The sequence below is a fragment of the Oreochromis aureus genome, linkage group 15, assembly GCF_013358895.1.
Source record: "Oreochromis aureus strain Israel breed Guangdong linkage group 15, ZZ_aureus, whole genome shotgun sequence".
NCBI classification, from domain to species: Eukaryota; Metazoa; Chordata; class Actinopteri; order Cichliformes; family Cichlidae; genus Oreochromis; species Oreochromis aureus.
The window spans coordinates 951,096-963,489 of NC_052956.1; the positions used below are offsets into that span (position 1 = coordinate 951,096).

The 12,394-nt window shown below is 41.8% G+C and overlaps 2 protein-coding genes across 7 annotated transcripts in view; one reads left to right on the top strand and one right to left on the bottom strand.

Moving 5' to 3' along the window:
* fbxo16 (F-box protein 16) overlaps nt 1–10,268 on the top strand; it is an 11,457-nt gene extending 1,189 nt beyond the window's left edge. Inside the window, exons 1-10 of one of the 5 annotated variants that reach the window (XM_031740804.2) lie at nt 1,229–1,335; nt 1,541–1,852; nt 2,003–2,126; nt 3,021–3,056; nt 3,245–3,451; nt 3,549–3,713; nt 3,827–4,095; nt 6,874–6,985; nt 7,322–7,559; nt 8,436–10,268. In XM_031740804.2, coding sequence (XP_031596664.1) covers nt 2,031–2,126; nt 3,021–3,056; nt 3,245–3,451; nt 3,549–3,713; nt 3,827–4,095; nt 6,874–6,985; nt 7,322–7,559; nt 8,436–8,500 — 1,188 coding nt within the window. In that variant the 5' untranslated portion in view covers nt 1,229–1,335; nt 1,541–1,852; nt 2,003–2,030 and the 3' untranslated portion in view covers nt 8,501–10,268. Of the gene's footprint in view, nt 1–1,228; nt 1,336–1,536; nt 1,853–2,002; nt 2,127–3,020; nt 3,114–3,244; nt 3,452–3,548; nt 3,714–3,826; nt 4,096–6,873; nt 6,986–7,321; nt 7,560–8,435 lie in introns of those variants that run through there. The other 4 variants (XM_039598779.1, XM_039598780.1, XM_039598783.1 and 1 more) reach the window with 4 other exon arrangements.
* Nucleotides 9,282–12,394, bottom strand: part of fam49a (family with sequence similarity 49 member A) — a 36,155-nt gene continuing 33,042 nt past the window's right edge. For both annotated transcript variants that reach the window (XM_031740807.2, XM_031740806.2), the window contains 4 exons: nt 12,284–12,363; nt 12,052–12,178; nt 11,850–11,920; nt 9,282–11,274 (listed from right to left, as the gene is read on the bottom strand). In XM_031740807.2, coding sequence (XP_031596667.1) covers nt 11,211–11,274; nt 11,850–11,920; nt 12,052–12,178; nt 12,284–12,363 — 342 coding nt within the window. In that variant the 3' untranslated portion in view covers nt 9,282–11,210. The remainder of the gene's footprint in view (nt 11,275–11,849; nt 11,921–12,051; nt 12,179–12,283; nt 12,364–12,394) is intronic.

A 12,394-nucleotide genomic window follows, 5' to 3' on the forward strand; every position in this document is an offset into this window, starting at 1 on the left:
CCCTCGACATGCTGGTTAATCAAAGAGTTGAAATGAAGAATTTCAAATTTGGGTTCAATACTCCATCAGACCTGTTGCCATTGATTTTCAGTCCAGTTCTTGTGTAAAGTGGCATACCTCAGCCTTTTCTCCCTGTTTCACTTCCTGAACAATGGCTTCTTGGCAGCCGCCCTTCAACTGAAAGCATTTCTGATGAGGCGTCAGTGAACAGTAGATGGATTATCTGAAGGTCCAGATGCATCTCTCAGATCCCGTGTCAGATCTTGGGTGGATTTTTTCCCCTGTTTCTTAAGGACATGACTTTTAGATATTGGTGATCTGCTGCTGATGGTTTTGGCTGACAGCTTCCTCTTTGTCCTCCACATGTCTAGTTTTCAAAATGATATAATCCAAGTTTTCAGCTAGTACATAGTTAAAGCCAAACAGTTGTGCTCTTAAGTTTACATTAAGACATTTGTATAGTAAATTTCACAATTCTGAATTTGTGTAATATGGCTGGTTTTTGGCTTTGCTGTAATAGTTTTCAGCTAACAGCTCTTTGGGAATCACCTTACTGGTGCAAAAGTATCATTTGGTGCCAAACTGTGGTGCTGTAGGTGGTGTTTGTATGTTCAGCTAAACTATTGAGACCAAAGTCTAAGGAGCTTGGAAAGAAAAGCGTCTGGACTTCTTTGAGTTGCTTGAAGACGTTTCACCTCTCATCCGAGAAACGTCTTCAAGCAACTCAAAGAAGTCCAGACGCTTTTCTTTCCAAGCTCCTTAGACTACGATGACCTGGATGACTGAGAACCTTCACAGACATATTGAGACCAAATATGTTTTTGCGACTGGTTGCTAGTGCTTAGTGCTTAAACATGCATATATTTAAAACTGTTTCTTTGCTGACTTCCTGTTATGTGTAGAGAAAACACTGGTTGGTGTTAGGTGAGTTGTTTCATGCTGACTGACTCACAGATCAGGTTTAAGCGACTCACAGAAAGACAGAGAGAAGGACAATTCTTTAAAACTTGTCAGAGAGACTTTGAAAGACTTCTTGGTGTCTTGTTTTGCTTTTCCAGTGAAACAAATGTTTCTTCTTCAGTCCAATAAAAAGTGAACTATTACTCTGAAGGCACAGGGCTCGTGTTTCCGGTTACACCCCTGCGTGTGTAACTTGACGCAGTTCTCCGTCTTTCTTCGCAGCAGGTTTTCTGTCCTCGTTGCGCGCGACCGCCCATCCGAGAACGAGCAGGCTTTCTGTCTTTGAATCAGAAACTTGTGTGACTGCTGGGAATGAATGCGTGAAGCTGGAGGACTGCGAGACACAGCAGACATGTTTGGAGCTCTGAAGACGCTGTTGGTTTATTATTCTAATTACACACCAACTATTGGTTATTACTCCATACACAGACTCGTTTGTCCTGGGCTTATTACTGCTGCTTCTGCTGCTACTACAATAAATAATAATGCTTTGTTTTTCTTTCTTTCTTTCTTTCTTTCTTTCTTTCTTTCTTTCTTTCTTTCTTTCTTTCTTTCTTTCTTTTGTTGCTGTGTCAGCCAGTGCGGAGCAGATGGTCATATTAACTGCAGTGTCAGGATTTCTGCACCACGTTTGTCATCACTGGAGCCAGTGAGGCCCGCACACGCTGTGCACAAACTCCTCTGTGCTTTGCGCTGCAGCGACACTCAGCTCACCGCCACCATGTGTGTCACAGGCTGTGACAAGCAGGAGAGCGTACACTCACAGTTACTATGGAAACAAGTAAACTATCCATGGGGAAGTAGAAGAAAGAAGTGTGTGGACACAAAGGCCGAGCGCGCACCTACAAAGTGAGTTTGGAAGCCGAATTTCTTTCTGCCAGCTGAGCTGAGGGTGAGTGAAACGCCACAGGACTGAGTTAGTGTTGGCTGGATTTAAAAAAAACAAAACATGAAACTATTAGGCACTACTGCTTCATGTACACTTACAATGTAAGAAAAAGGAATAAATACCCGAGTAGCAGTTACTGTTTTTGTATTCTAGAGCATCATCTTTGTTGACGCACTCTGTGATGGCACTTGCAACAAGATCTTTTGCAAGCTGTGCGAAGACGCAGACCAAACTGAGCACCTGGACACCTCTGAGCAACCCACGGGCCAACAGCAAGGTCACATCAGCTTACACCGAAACAGTGCCGACAGCCAAACGGTGGCTGCTAATAGTTTCAGTAACTTTTATAAGATGTACAGCAGTATTTTAGAAAGTAAATACTAACGACATCTTTTGATGAACGGTGTGAAAAAAATGTAAATTTCTGTCTTAAAGCTGGTGAAGTAGAAAAGGGGAACACAAAAGTACAGAACTGATCCCTCAAAACTTACAGAGTACTGAGTACATAAAAGAACGCTAACAGTCAAGTGACTCTCAGCTTCTTTTGAAATGTTCACTTTGCTGTAGTAAGATTTATGTCTACGTTTCGGCCTGTGCTTGCAGGACCAGGTGTTTGCCTAATGCACTCTTGAAACCCCCAAAATTAGCCACAATAATTTGACTTAAAATCATTTGATTACATGTAAATTGACTTGAATTTACTTTTGGCATACATTCAGTTTATATGAAGTAAATTTTCCTTAATGACTGATTATTTAAATAAATAAGCCTTAGAGTTTATATATTTAGATTTTTCTTTAAATTATTGCTTCCTGTTTATGCCGGCAATTTGATTTAATTTTTTTTAACATATGATGTGTTTAGTAAACACAGTCACAAAGCAGGAATTCAGGAATTCATAATAATGTCTGTGGACGATCTAGACAGGCAATAATATCTAAATTAATATGCAAAAAATATTAAACACAGAAAATTTTGATTTGAAAAATGTGACATTGATATTTGTGTTATTATTTATTTTATTTATTATTTATTATCTTTGTTTTCTGTTTGACGGTGTTGGTCTTCCATAAATACCATGTTTCTCAAAAGATTAAACAACTAAAAACTTTAAAACTAAATACTTTGTATAGTATAGTTGTCAACCTTTGTCACTGTTGTCTCATTGTAGGTGTTTGAAGAGAGACGAAGCCTTCTAGCAAAGTGGGTATGTGTGAGCAGATGAATGAAGAAGCACCTAATGCGCCCTTACAGTGATCCCAGCGTGAGCTGAAGCCCACACAAATCCAGTTAGCAGTTAGAAACCATGCTGTGCTCACTGCGGACTTCTTTTTCCATCTGATTCAGTTCAGCTGAAGAAGGCTTTTCTGCTGTATTCTTTCATGTCTTTACCAGTTTGACAGGTGGTCTGACAGTCAGAGGAAGGCGGTGCTGCAGGACTTGGTGTTGAGCTGTTCAGTGGAGCAGCTCAGGTTCCTGAGCCTCAGTGTGAGCAGACAGCTCCCCCTGCAGGCCGCAGACTTCACCCGCCTGCTCCCCAGAGCCCTCTCCCTCTATCTCTTCTCCTTCCTGGACCCACGCAGCCTCTGTCGATGTGCCCAGGTACATGTGGATTCATTAATTATGAATGACGTGAAGTTTTGACCCTTGTTCTTGTGAAGAAGTCTGGTAAATGAATGATTCGATCCTCCGTGCGCAGGTGAACTGGCAGTGGAAGAGCATTGTGGAGCTGGACCAGCTGTGGGTGCCCAAGTGTCTGAGGCTCGGCTGGCTCCTCAGCTTCTCCCCGACACCATTTGAGCAGGGCGTCTGGAAGAGACACTACATCCAGACAGTCCAGGAGCTGCGGCTGAGCCTCCTGCAGGTTAGGAGATCTAGAAGAGATTTAAATAATTATCCTACCTTTGTTTAACAACTCGATAAAACAAGATAACATTATTAAAATCTAGCTTTTAAATTTTTTTTTTTTTTTTCCAGAGTGCTTCATCACAGCAGCAGTTTGTGGTTCCAGATATCGCAGCAGCAAGCCGTGGTCACAAAGAGCTGTCAGAAATAGCCGCCATCAGGTTGGAGGAGTGTCCAGCATCCACCAAGCAGCAACCTGGAAGCAGCTCCAGCACAAGATTGAGAAAGGAGAAGCAGCCAGGTGCAGCCCCACCATGGAGAGACTCTGACAGACGTCCCAAAGACACACTGCGCTTCAACTACCTGGACAATCTGGACCCCATCGCACAGGCGCTGAGAGCGTAAGACAGCAGGGAACATTTGGTGAATCACGTCTAGCATTAATGAAGCTTTAAGGTTCTTTATAGTGACAGCCCCATGGTGGCTGTGGCTCAGGTGGTAGAGTGGGTCACCTACTAATCGGAAGGTTGGTGGTTTGATCCCCGTCTGCTCCAATCTGCCAAAAGTCCTTGGGCATGACACTAACCCTAAGGTGCTCTCTGGTGCATCCGTTGGAGTATGAATGTGTTTAAATTGTAGTGAGAAATAGAAAAGTCCTATATAAGAACCAGTCCATTTGACCTTAAAGAATATTATAAATCCCAAAGAGTGTCCTGTTAGCATGCACTAGGTGTCTGTGGAGAGAAAAAGTTCCCCTTCAACAGGAAGAGACCTACAGCAGAACCAAGCCATCTGCCCAAAATGTATATAAATGATGGACATTAACAACACAAAGAGCTTTGACAGCTCCAGGTAAATGCCTCAGTGGTTTTCAACCGCACATGATAAGTGAAAGAAACTCGTCAGTCCTAGAGTAGACAGCCTCTGAAGCACAAACTGCTTTGTCCTTATCTTTGGTTCAAATGGGGACCAATATTTATTATATCAACATTATATCCAAATAGGAACTAGAAAATTTTAAGCCGGGTTATATCATATTTGGGGGCTCGTCCGGGAAATTTTAGACCACTTTGTGGAGAGAGGGTAACATCAGAGGTTTTTAGCCCAGCCTGGGCTATAAAAGAACTGTGGTCAGCATTAGGACCCTACATTCTGTTTCTTCTAAATATTTCATTGATGACTGGAGTCTTCCCTGAATGTTATAAATCAGCTGTGGTAGTACCAATCTTGAAAAAGCCTGGACTAGATGTTGACATGGTTGCAAACTATAGACCCATCTCACATCTGTCTTTCTTGTCTAAAGTCTTTGAAAAAATGGTTTTTAAGCAGCTCACTGAGCATTTGTCAACAAACAATTTGTTTGAACCATTTCAGTCTGCTTTTAGACCAAATCACTCCACAGAGACAGCTTTACTAAAAGTGGTGAATGACCTGCTGGTACATGCAGACAATGATCGCACTTCAGTTTTATTACTACTGGACCTAAGTGCCGCATTTGACACTGTTGATCACGGCATTTTATTGGATAGGCTTGAACATTTTATTGGAATTACAGGGAATGTTTTATCATGGCTGAGATCTTACCTGTCAGGGAGGTCTCAGACTGTTAATTTTAATAATGTTCTTTCTGAGACCTGTGTGGTGAGGCATGGGGTCCCTCAGGGCTCTGTGCTTGGACCACTGCTGTTCTCTATGTATCTGTCGCCTCTTGGTGCTCTTTTACGTTCTTTTTAAAGTAACCTTTCATTGTTATGCTGACGACCTGCAGCTCTATGTTCCTCTAATAATTGGAAACTGTACTGAAATCTCTAATTTGGAATCTTGTCTATCAGCAATTAAGGGCTGGTTATCGGATAATTTCCTGTGCTTAAATACTGATAAAACAGAGTTGATGGTCATTGGACCGCCTAAATTTCAGCACTCGTCCCAAAATTTTACCCTGAGAATTGATGATAGGGTCATAACTTGTAGAGACAAAGTAAAAATTTGGGCGTGTGGTTTGACACGGCGCTCTTTTGAGTCTCATATAAAAGAAATAACAAAAACCGCCTTTTATCACTTGAGGAACATAGCTAGAATTAGACAAGTTTTGTCAAACGATACTGCAGAGATTCTTGTTCATGCATTTGTGTCCTCACGCATTGATTACTGTAATGCTCTTTTCTCAGGGCTACCAAAGAAAAGTTTTAAAGGTCTACAGATGGTGCAAAACGCAGCTGCTCGTATTTTAACAAGAACTGGAAAATTTGAACATATTAGCCCTGTTTTATACTCTCTTCATTGGCTACCTTGTCCGGTTCGAGCTGATTTTAAAGTCCTGTTGCTCACTTACAAGGCTTTAAATGGATTAGCACCTTCGTATCTCTCTGACCTTTTACACGGTATATTCCATCCCGTGCTCTCCGATCTCAGGACTCTGGTCTTTTAAAAGTTCCTAAAGCCAGGAAAAAGAAAATTGAGAGCGTGCTTTTTTTCTTTTCGTGCCCGGTTTTATGGAATAACCTCCTCAAGATATTAGGCAGGCATGCTCTGTCGAGGTTTTTAAAGCTAAGCTGAAGACACACTTGTTTACCTTATCCTACATGTCTTAACTCTATGGCTTTTAGGTTTTAAATGTTTTCTTCTTTTTATTTTGTTCTTAATTTCTCTTTTTTCTCTGTTCTTAACTTGTACTGTGTCTCCTATCTGTAGTGCTATGTATTACTTTTAAACCCTTTTAATTTCAAACAGTTGTACAGCACTTTGCTTGAAGGTGCTTTATAAATAAAGTTATTATATTATTTTTCTTCACACCGTGCTTTCACCACGGTGTTTTTCAGGTCTGGGAGAACCCAAAGACCAGAATATTGCAGAAGGGCATTTTAATTTATTTAGAGCTCTTGGAGGAACCCTTTGCAACTCACCTTGCAGTGGCAGTGCAGGAGTCGGCAGGTGTTGCCTGGGCTTAATAGTTGATCAACTAATTTGAACTTGAGTAACTTTTCATGATTCTCAGTTTTCCACGTTCATCTTGAGGCTGCCCCTCATGAGACGGTTTGAATAGGTGGTGGGTGGGGCGATTTCTGCCTCACAACTGTCTGAGAGCTGAGCTTTTTCATCACAGTGTTCACTTGTAGATAAACTGATGTCATTATCATGCATAATTGTTCCCTTTTACGGACTCTGCTGTCTCTCTCCAGGCAGATGAGAAACAGCGCCTCCACCTGCTGCACTAACACATCAAAGGCGGATGATGGGAAAAAGAAAACACTCTCTGAAGCAAATTATAAACTACGCAAAGCCAAATCGCTGGTAAACCACTCCCCATTCATCATCAATGCCATATGGCTGTGACCTCCTTGTCTTAATCATAGGGAGATAATAAACGGAGACAAATCTCTGGAGACTGTGCATCCAGCAGGCATCATGCATTATGGAACAGCATTTGCACAGCAGGAGGCAAATTATGCTGATGATGGTGTTTGAGAGAACGGTGGAGGAGAGGGTGAAATAGAGGACACTGCTGCATCTAATATTCAGGCCTCGGTGGAATTACTGTATAATTATCTAAGATCTGGGTTTGCACTATACAACACACCACACTTAGACTGTGTTGAAGTTACTATGAGGTCACATCTCTTCTTTCAGATGTTCCTCAGCTCCAGCAGCAGACCCCACCGTCTTCCTCATGATCAGACACAAACTCACCCCACGTGGACATCGCACAGTATCACTGATCAACTCGTCATTGCGGAGGCTGCTGAGAGCCTGCTCCACTTATCCCAGTGGAACGCCGGGATCCGTCCGAAGCCGGCGAGGACGCCGGTGCCTCGGGTGAGCGTGGAAGCGCTCAGGGCGTTCCAGCGTTCACACAGGAGCGTTCCCAGTAAGTTTTCACAGTTCCTGCTGTTCCTCTGGCCTGAGTATGATGTAACCCCACAGCAACAAGAAACCCCCTCAGGGCAAACTGTAGGTTCAAAATCACTGCCTCTGCAGGAAAGTGACTGCGTGCAGTTTGACCCCGTTTGAAAAACTGGAAATGTGTTTGGTCTCGCTCCCAAATGCTGAGATTAATCAGTTACTCTGTACTGCAAAATATTAATATACTCTTTGTGCGCTTGTACAAAAAGTTAGGTAGGTCTCATACTGGGCATGTTTTGCTTTAGCCTAACAATTGTGGCACATCTGCAAACTGCTTTGCAACCCACCCCCAGCCTGTCCCTTTCCTGCTGTATTTGACAATGTCATGCCCGAATGGTGATTGATATTTACATATGCAGCCGGCATCAAACTTCTAACCTGGTCCTTGGTGAAATATTACTTAACATGAGAGATCTGCTTCATAGTGTTACTTCACCTGTCTGCTGAGTGGATAAAATTTAGCTTAAGAATGGAACATGTTCAGAAACAATTCTTCAGTTTATGAAGGTAAACAAACAAATATTGTTTAGTTGTTTTTTTTTTATTTGTTTTTTTAAAAAGCAAATAATTAAGCAGATGTTTCTTAAACTCCAAAATCAAGGGAGGGGTGGATTTATAAAATTCTAAAGAATCTATATTCTGTATAGCTCTGATCTTTGGTGTACTGGTGTGATATAATTTGATCGATTTAAGCCTGTCCACCGTGTACAGTCAGCACGGCTGTGCTGAAAGATGACACCAACAAAAGCTGCGAAGAGTCTGAGAAGCAGAGGAGGAACAGTGTGTGTGAGAAGTGGTGGAGGTGTCACCAGTCTTAAAAAACTGTATTTACTGACTGTAGGTACACCCCTGTTTGAGGTTCAGCCCTGGACTGCGTCTGCCTCACATTTGCAAGAGAAGAAGTAGACCGCCCCCTCCTGGAGGAAAACGGAAGTACAGTCTGCAACCTCAAGACCTGGAGCTCGAATCTTTCTGTACATGCAGTGTGCAACCCTGACTAGATGTAGACAGATGGATGATTAAGACAAATATTTGACATTTAATTCCATAAGAGAAATGACAAAGAGACAATGTCAGCTTTTTCTAGACAGTAATTCAAATGTATTTCAGCATTAGTACTGTGTTATCAGCCTCACTGTGTTAACAGATGGGATGGGCAAATTAACTTTTTGATCAGACTCATCATAAATGTAGTTTCTGGGTCAAAAAGGTGACAAATGTGGAATTGCCTTAAACTTGCACTTTTTCTTACAGCCCCCCCCCCCCAAAAAAAACCTCCAACCCTGTAAGAGTCTACCAAAAATTGAGTCTATACGCACTTGATTTGTTACAACAATTAATACTTTCCTGATGATTTTATGACTCCAGCAGCTCTTTGGGCTCTCATAATAATGGACACCAAGAATATTTAAAGTCTACTTTCTGCTAGCCCAGATCAGCAAATTAGAAATGCACCATGCTAACGAGACTAGCTACTTAGTGGTAAAGTTAACTCATTAGCTCACACGTTTGTCCAAATATTTACCCAAATTTAAAAACGACAGGACTTTAATCTGAAAAACTTAAACCATCAAAACAGCAGTCCACATTTTATATACAGTCTGAGGTTTTAATACGTTTAACATGAACACTTTAAAATTGCTGACAGTTATAATCAGCTGTAACACAAGAACGCCAAAACAAACAATGTGTGTAAGAAATGTACCACCTTTATTATCCAGTCCACACGTCCCATTCAATATGCAATAACACAGCAAAAGCCATTTCTAACACCAGTGAGTCTGAACTCCAGAAATACTTAACAGTAAATGTCAGTTTGAGACAAAGTAACTGATTTTGATCAGTATTCAAAACAACTTATCAACACACAGTAGCAAAGAGGGAAGCCTCGTGTACATCAATTATGACAGACAATGTCATTTTTTTAAATAAAAAAAATCCACATCAGTCAGATATGAAATATCACTCTCATACGCACAGCCCGGCTTCAAACGAGCTTTCACTCGTTGCATATAAACATGGCATCTAAAATGTATGTATATGTTACTAAATACAAGAGAAAGAAACTTATATGAAAGACAGTGTTAGTTTACTGTTAACTAATCAGAGGATGAATATTAAAGACCAGGAGTGTATTTATGGCTTTTGGATTCAAAATAAAGTAAAACTGTGGATGTTTCACAGTTACTAACACGTGTCGGCCCACGGCAGATTTTTAAGGCAAATGTGGCGCTTCGCAATGAGCCACAGACACCGCAGGGGTTAATCGTCACTCAGTGGATGACACAGTTATTACTGTGATTAGGTCACGTTGTAAAAAGGCTCAAACAACAGAGCTTACAGCAGGTGGATAAAAAAAAAAAAAAAAAAGTAAAAGTTGACTGCTGTGTACAAGGATTTGTTGCTTCGTATAATATACGTGCTGTCCTGATGCACCAGCGATCAGATGACGTTACAAATGAACTAAAACTAAAATTAAAGCACAGATTGTCCAACCGACTGTGAGCAGGCTCTGCTTGGAGATAATCGGAAAAAAATCCCCCATAATCAGAGTGAACCATTCATCTAATACAACAGCAGGAGAATGAGCTACAGGCCATGATCAGTGACAATAACCATACACTCCGATGTTTGATTTGAGTTTGTTTTCTCAGACGCGAGTCTTGGAATTGTTCACAAGACCGTGATGAATTCACACATGATCAAAAATCACCTCCCGTAGAGTCACGGGGAAATGTTATTCAATTCTTTCCTTAAAGAGACTCAAAAACAAAAGTGGGAAATCCTTCCAAGAAAAACAGAATTTATTCAGAAAATTAAAGACATTTTTGGCTTTTCTTTTAAAGAAAGTTCAACAGCAAAGCCTCGCAGATTAAAAGTCACTGAAAAGACGGCAAAACACACAATTATTGTCACGCAAGTCAAACACGACTGAGTAAATCGCGGTGGGTTCATCGACTTCTTTCACCGACTTCACATCAGTCGCACCCCTCAGCTTTGACATGCTGGATCTCACTGGACGTGCAAAGTAAGGTTTCATGTTCACAGTGGGTTTAATTCAAAGGGTGCTGGAGTTTGAACACAGAAAAGAGAGAGAAACATCCCTCCCTGCTTTAGTCTTCAGCCCTTCCCTGCGACACAAACGTCCACCTTTAGAATGATTGTACGTCTCATTGTGCGCGAGTCGAGAGAAGACACGTGAAGATGAAATATCTTCAGTGTCTGTCACTGGATTTGAGGAGAAACAGGATCATGTCCACAGTTCCAAATAAAATTTTAAAAAGTACATTTTTATTAATTAAAGGATGTTTTGCTGCTGCCTGGGATCTTTATTTGTTGTGCTGCTCGCAAAGCTCAGGTGTAAGGCTGATAGGTAACCATCATTTGTGCTCTGACCGCTCACCGCTCGAGGCAATTCATGTGAAGCTTCTTTTCTTTTTGCAGTGTACACATAATCTGCAGGCTTCAGTAACTTGGAGGGAATGACTATGCAAATACACACAAGTATTAACATCGACTCTTTAAATAATGTAAACATATACATCTTATCTGAGGTCAGAGCAGTGATCCTCTTCATATCTATTTATATATATATTTATATAAGAGAGAAGGAATATTACTGGAGCATCGTCCGGATGTTCTTTGGAGTGGTCTCGTCATTCAGGTGTTTTGTGGTGAATCTGAGGAGAAAAAAGGAGTCAGAGTGGACGTTAGTGCACCAATGAAAACATCGAGGCGGCGTAAAGATTGCAAAGCTCCACCAAAGGAATTCTTGCTGACACAAAAGCGATTTTCACACGTGTAGTTTGGACAGTTCTGTGAGAATCGGGTCAGGATACTTCCCACGGTTGCAGGAAACTGTGCTCCTCAGACACGTTCACACTGCTGCAAATACTCCTGTGGTTTAGACGATAAGCTAGCTGGAGACGCGTGCAGGAGGCAGCCACCTAAACCTGCTCGCTGGCTTCAAACGCACCGGACTATCACCTGTACCAACCAACCCAGTGTGACATCACACATACTTTAACCTGCCAGCTCCCTATTGTAAAGGCCAGGCAAAGTCCAACTGGACATTTTTTTCAGAAAACTGTGTGAAAATAGTTACAGTTCGGCTTTACCTCGGCAGGCACACATACAACTTCTCATAACTTTCACAGCCAAAATGGATACAAAGCATGAGTCAGAATCTTATATATAATCAGAATCAAACCCACACAGGAGCACTCGGCATCCAAAGGCGAGCTGTGAAACCTACTTGAGTGCATTCAGGAGGCCTTCCACGTTGTCTGCTGGCTGGTCCTTCAGGACTTTTATGCAGCCTTTCATCTGAAGACAGATCAATGATGTCAGCAATGACTTACAAGACTGTCTGATGTGTGTGTGTGTGTGTGTGTGTGTGTGTGTGTGTGTGTGTGTGTGTGTGTGTGTGTGTGTGTGTGTGTGTGTGTGTGTCTTACATCTATCTTGGAGGACTTGTTGAAGGCGCCGTTGGGGTGGACATGGTCATACAGAATGATGACTCCAACCATGACCCTCATGCAAAACAAGAGCGTGTCCTCACTGCTGAAACGACTCGAATACTCTCTGCATGCACACAAGAGGAGGATCAGAAAAGTTTAATGATTTACGTGTGTGTTTGACAGTGTGTGTGTGTGTGTGTGTGTGTGTGTGAGTGAGAGAGAGACTCACGGCGTCTCGAGCATGACTTTACAGACGCTGGCCATGGTGCTGAGACAGTCTGTTGTGTTCTCCAGTGGAAGCGTCTTGTTCTAAACAAAGTCACATGTTACCATCACAAAG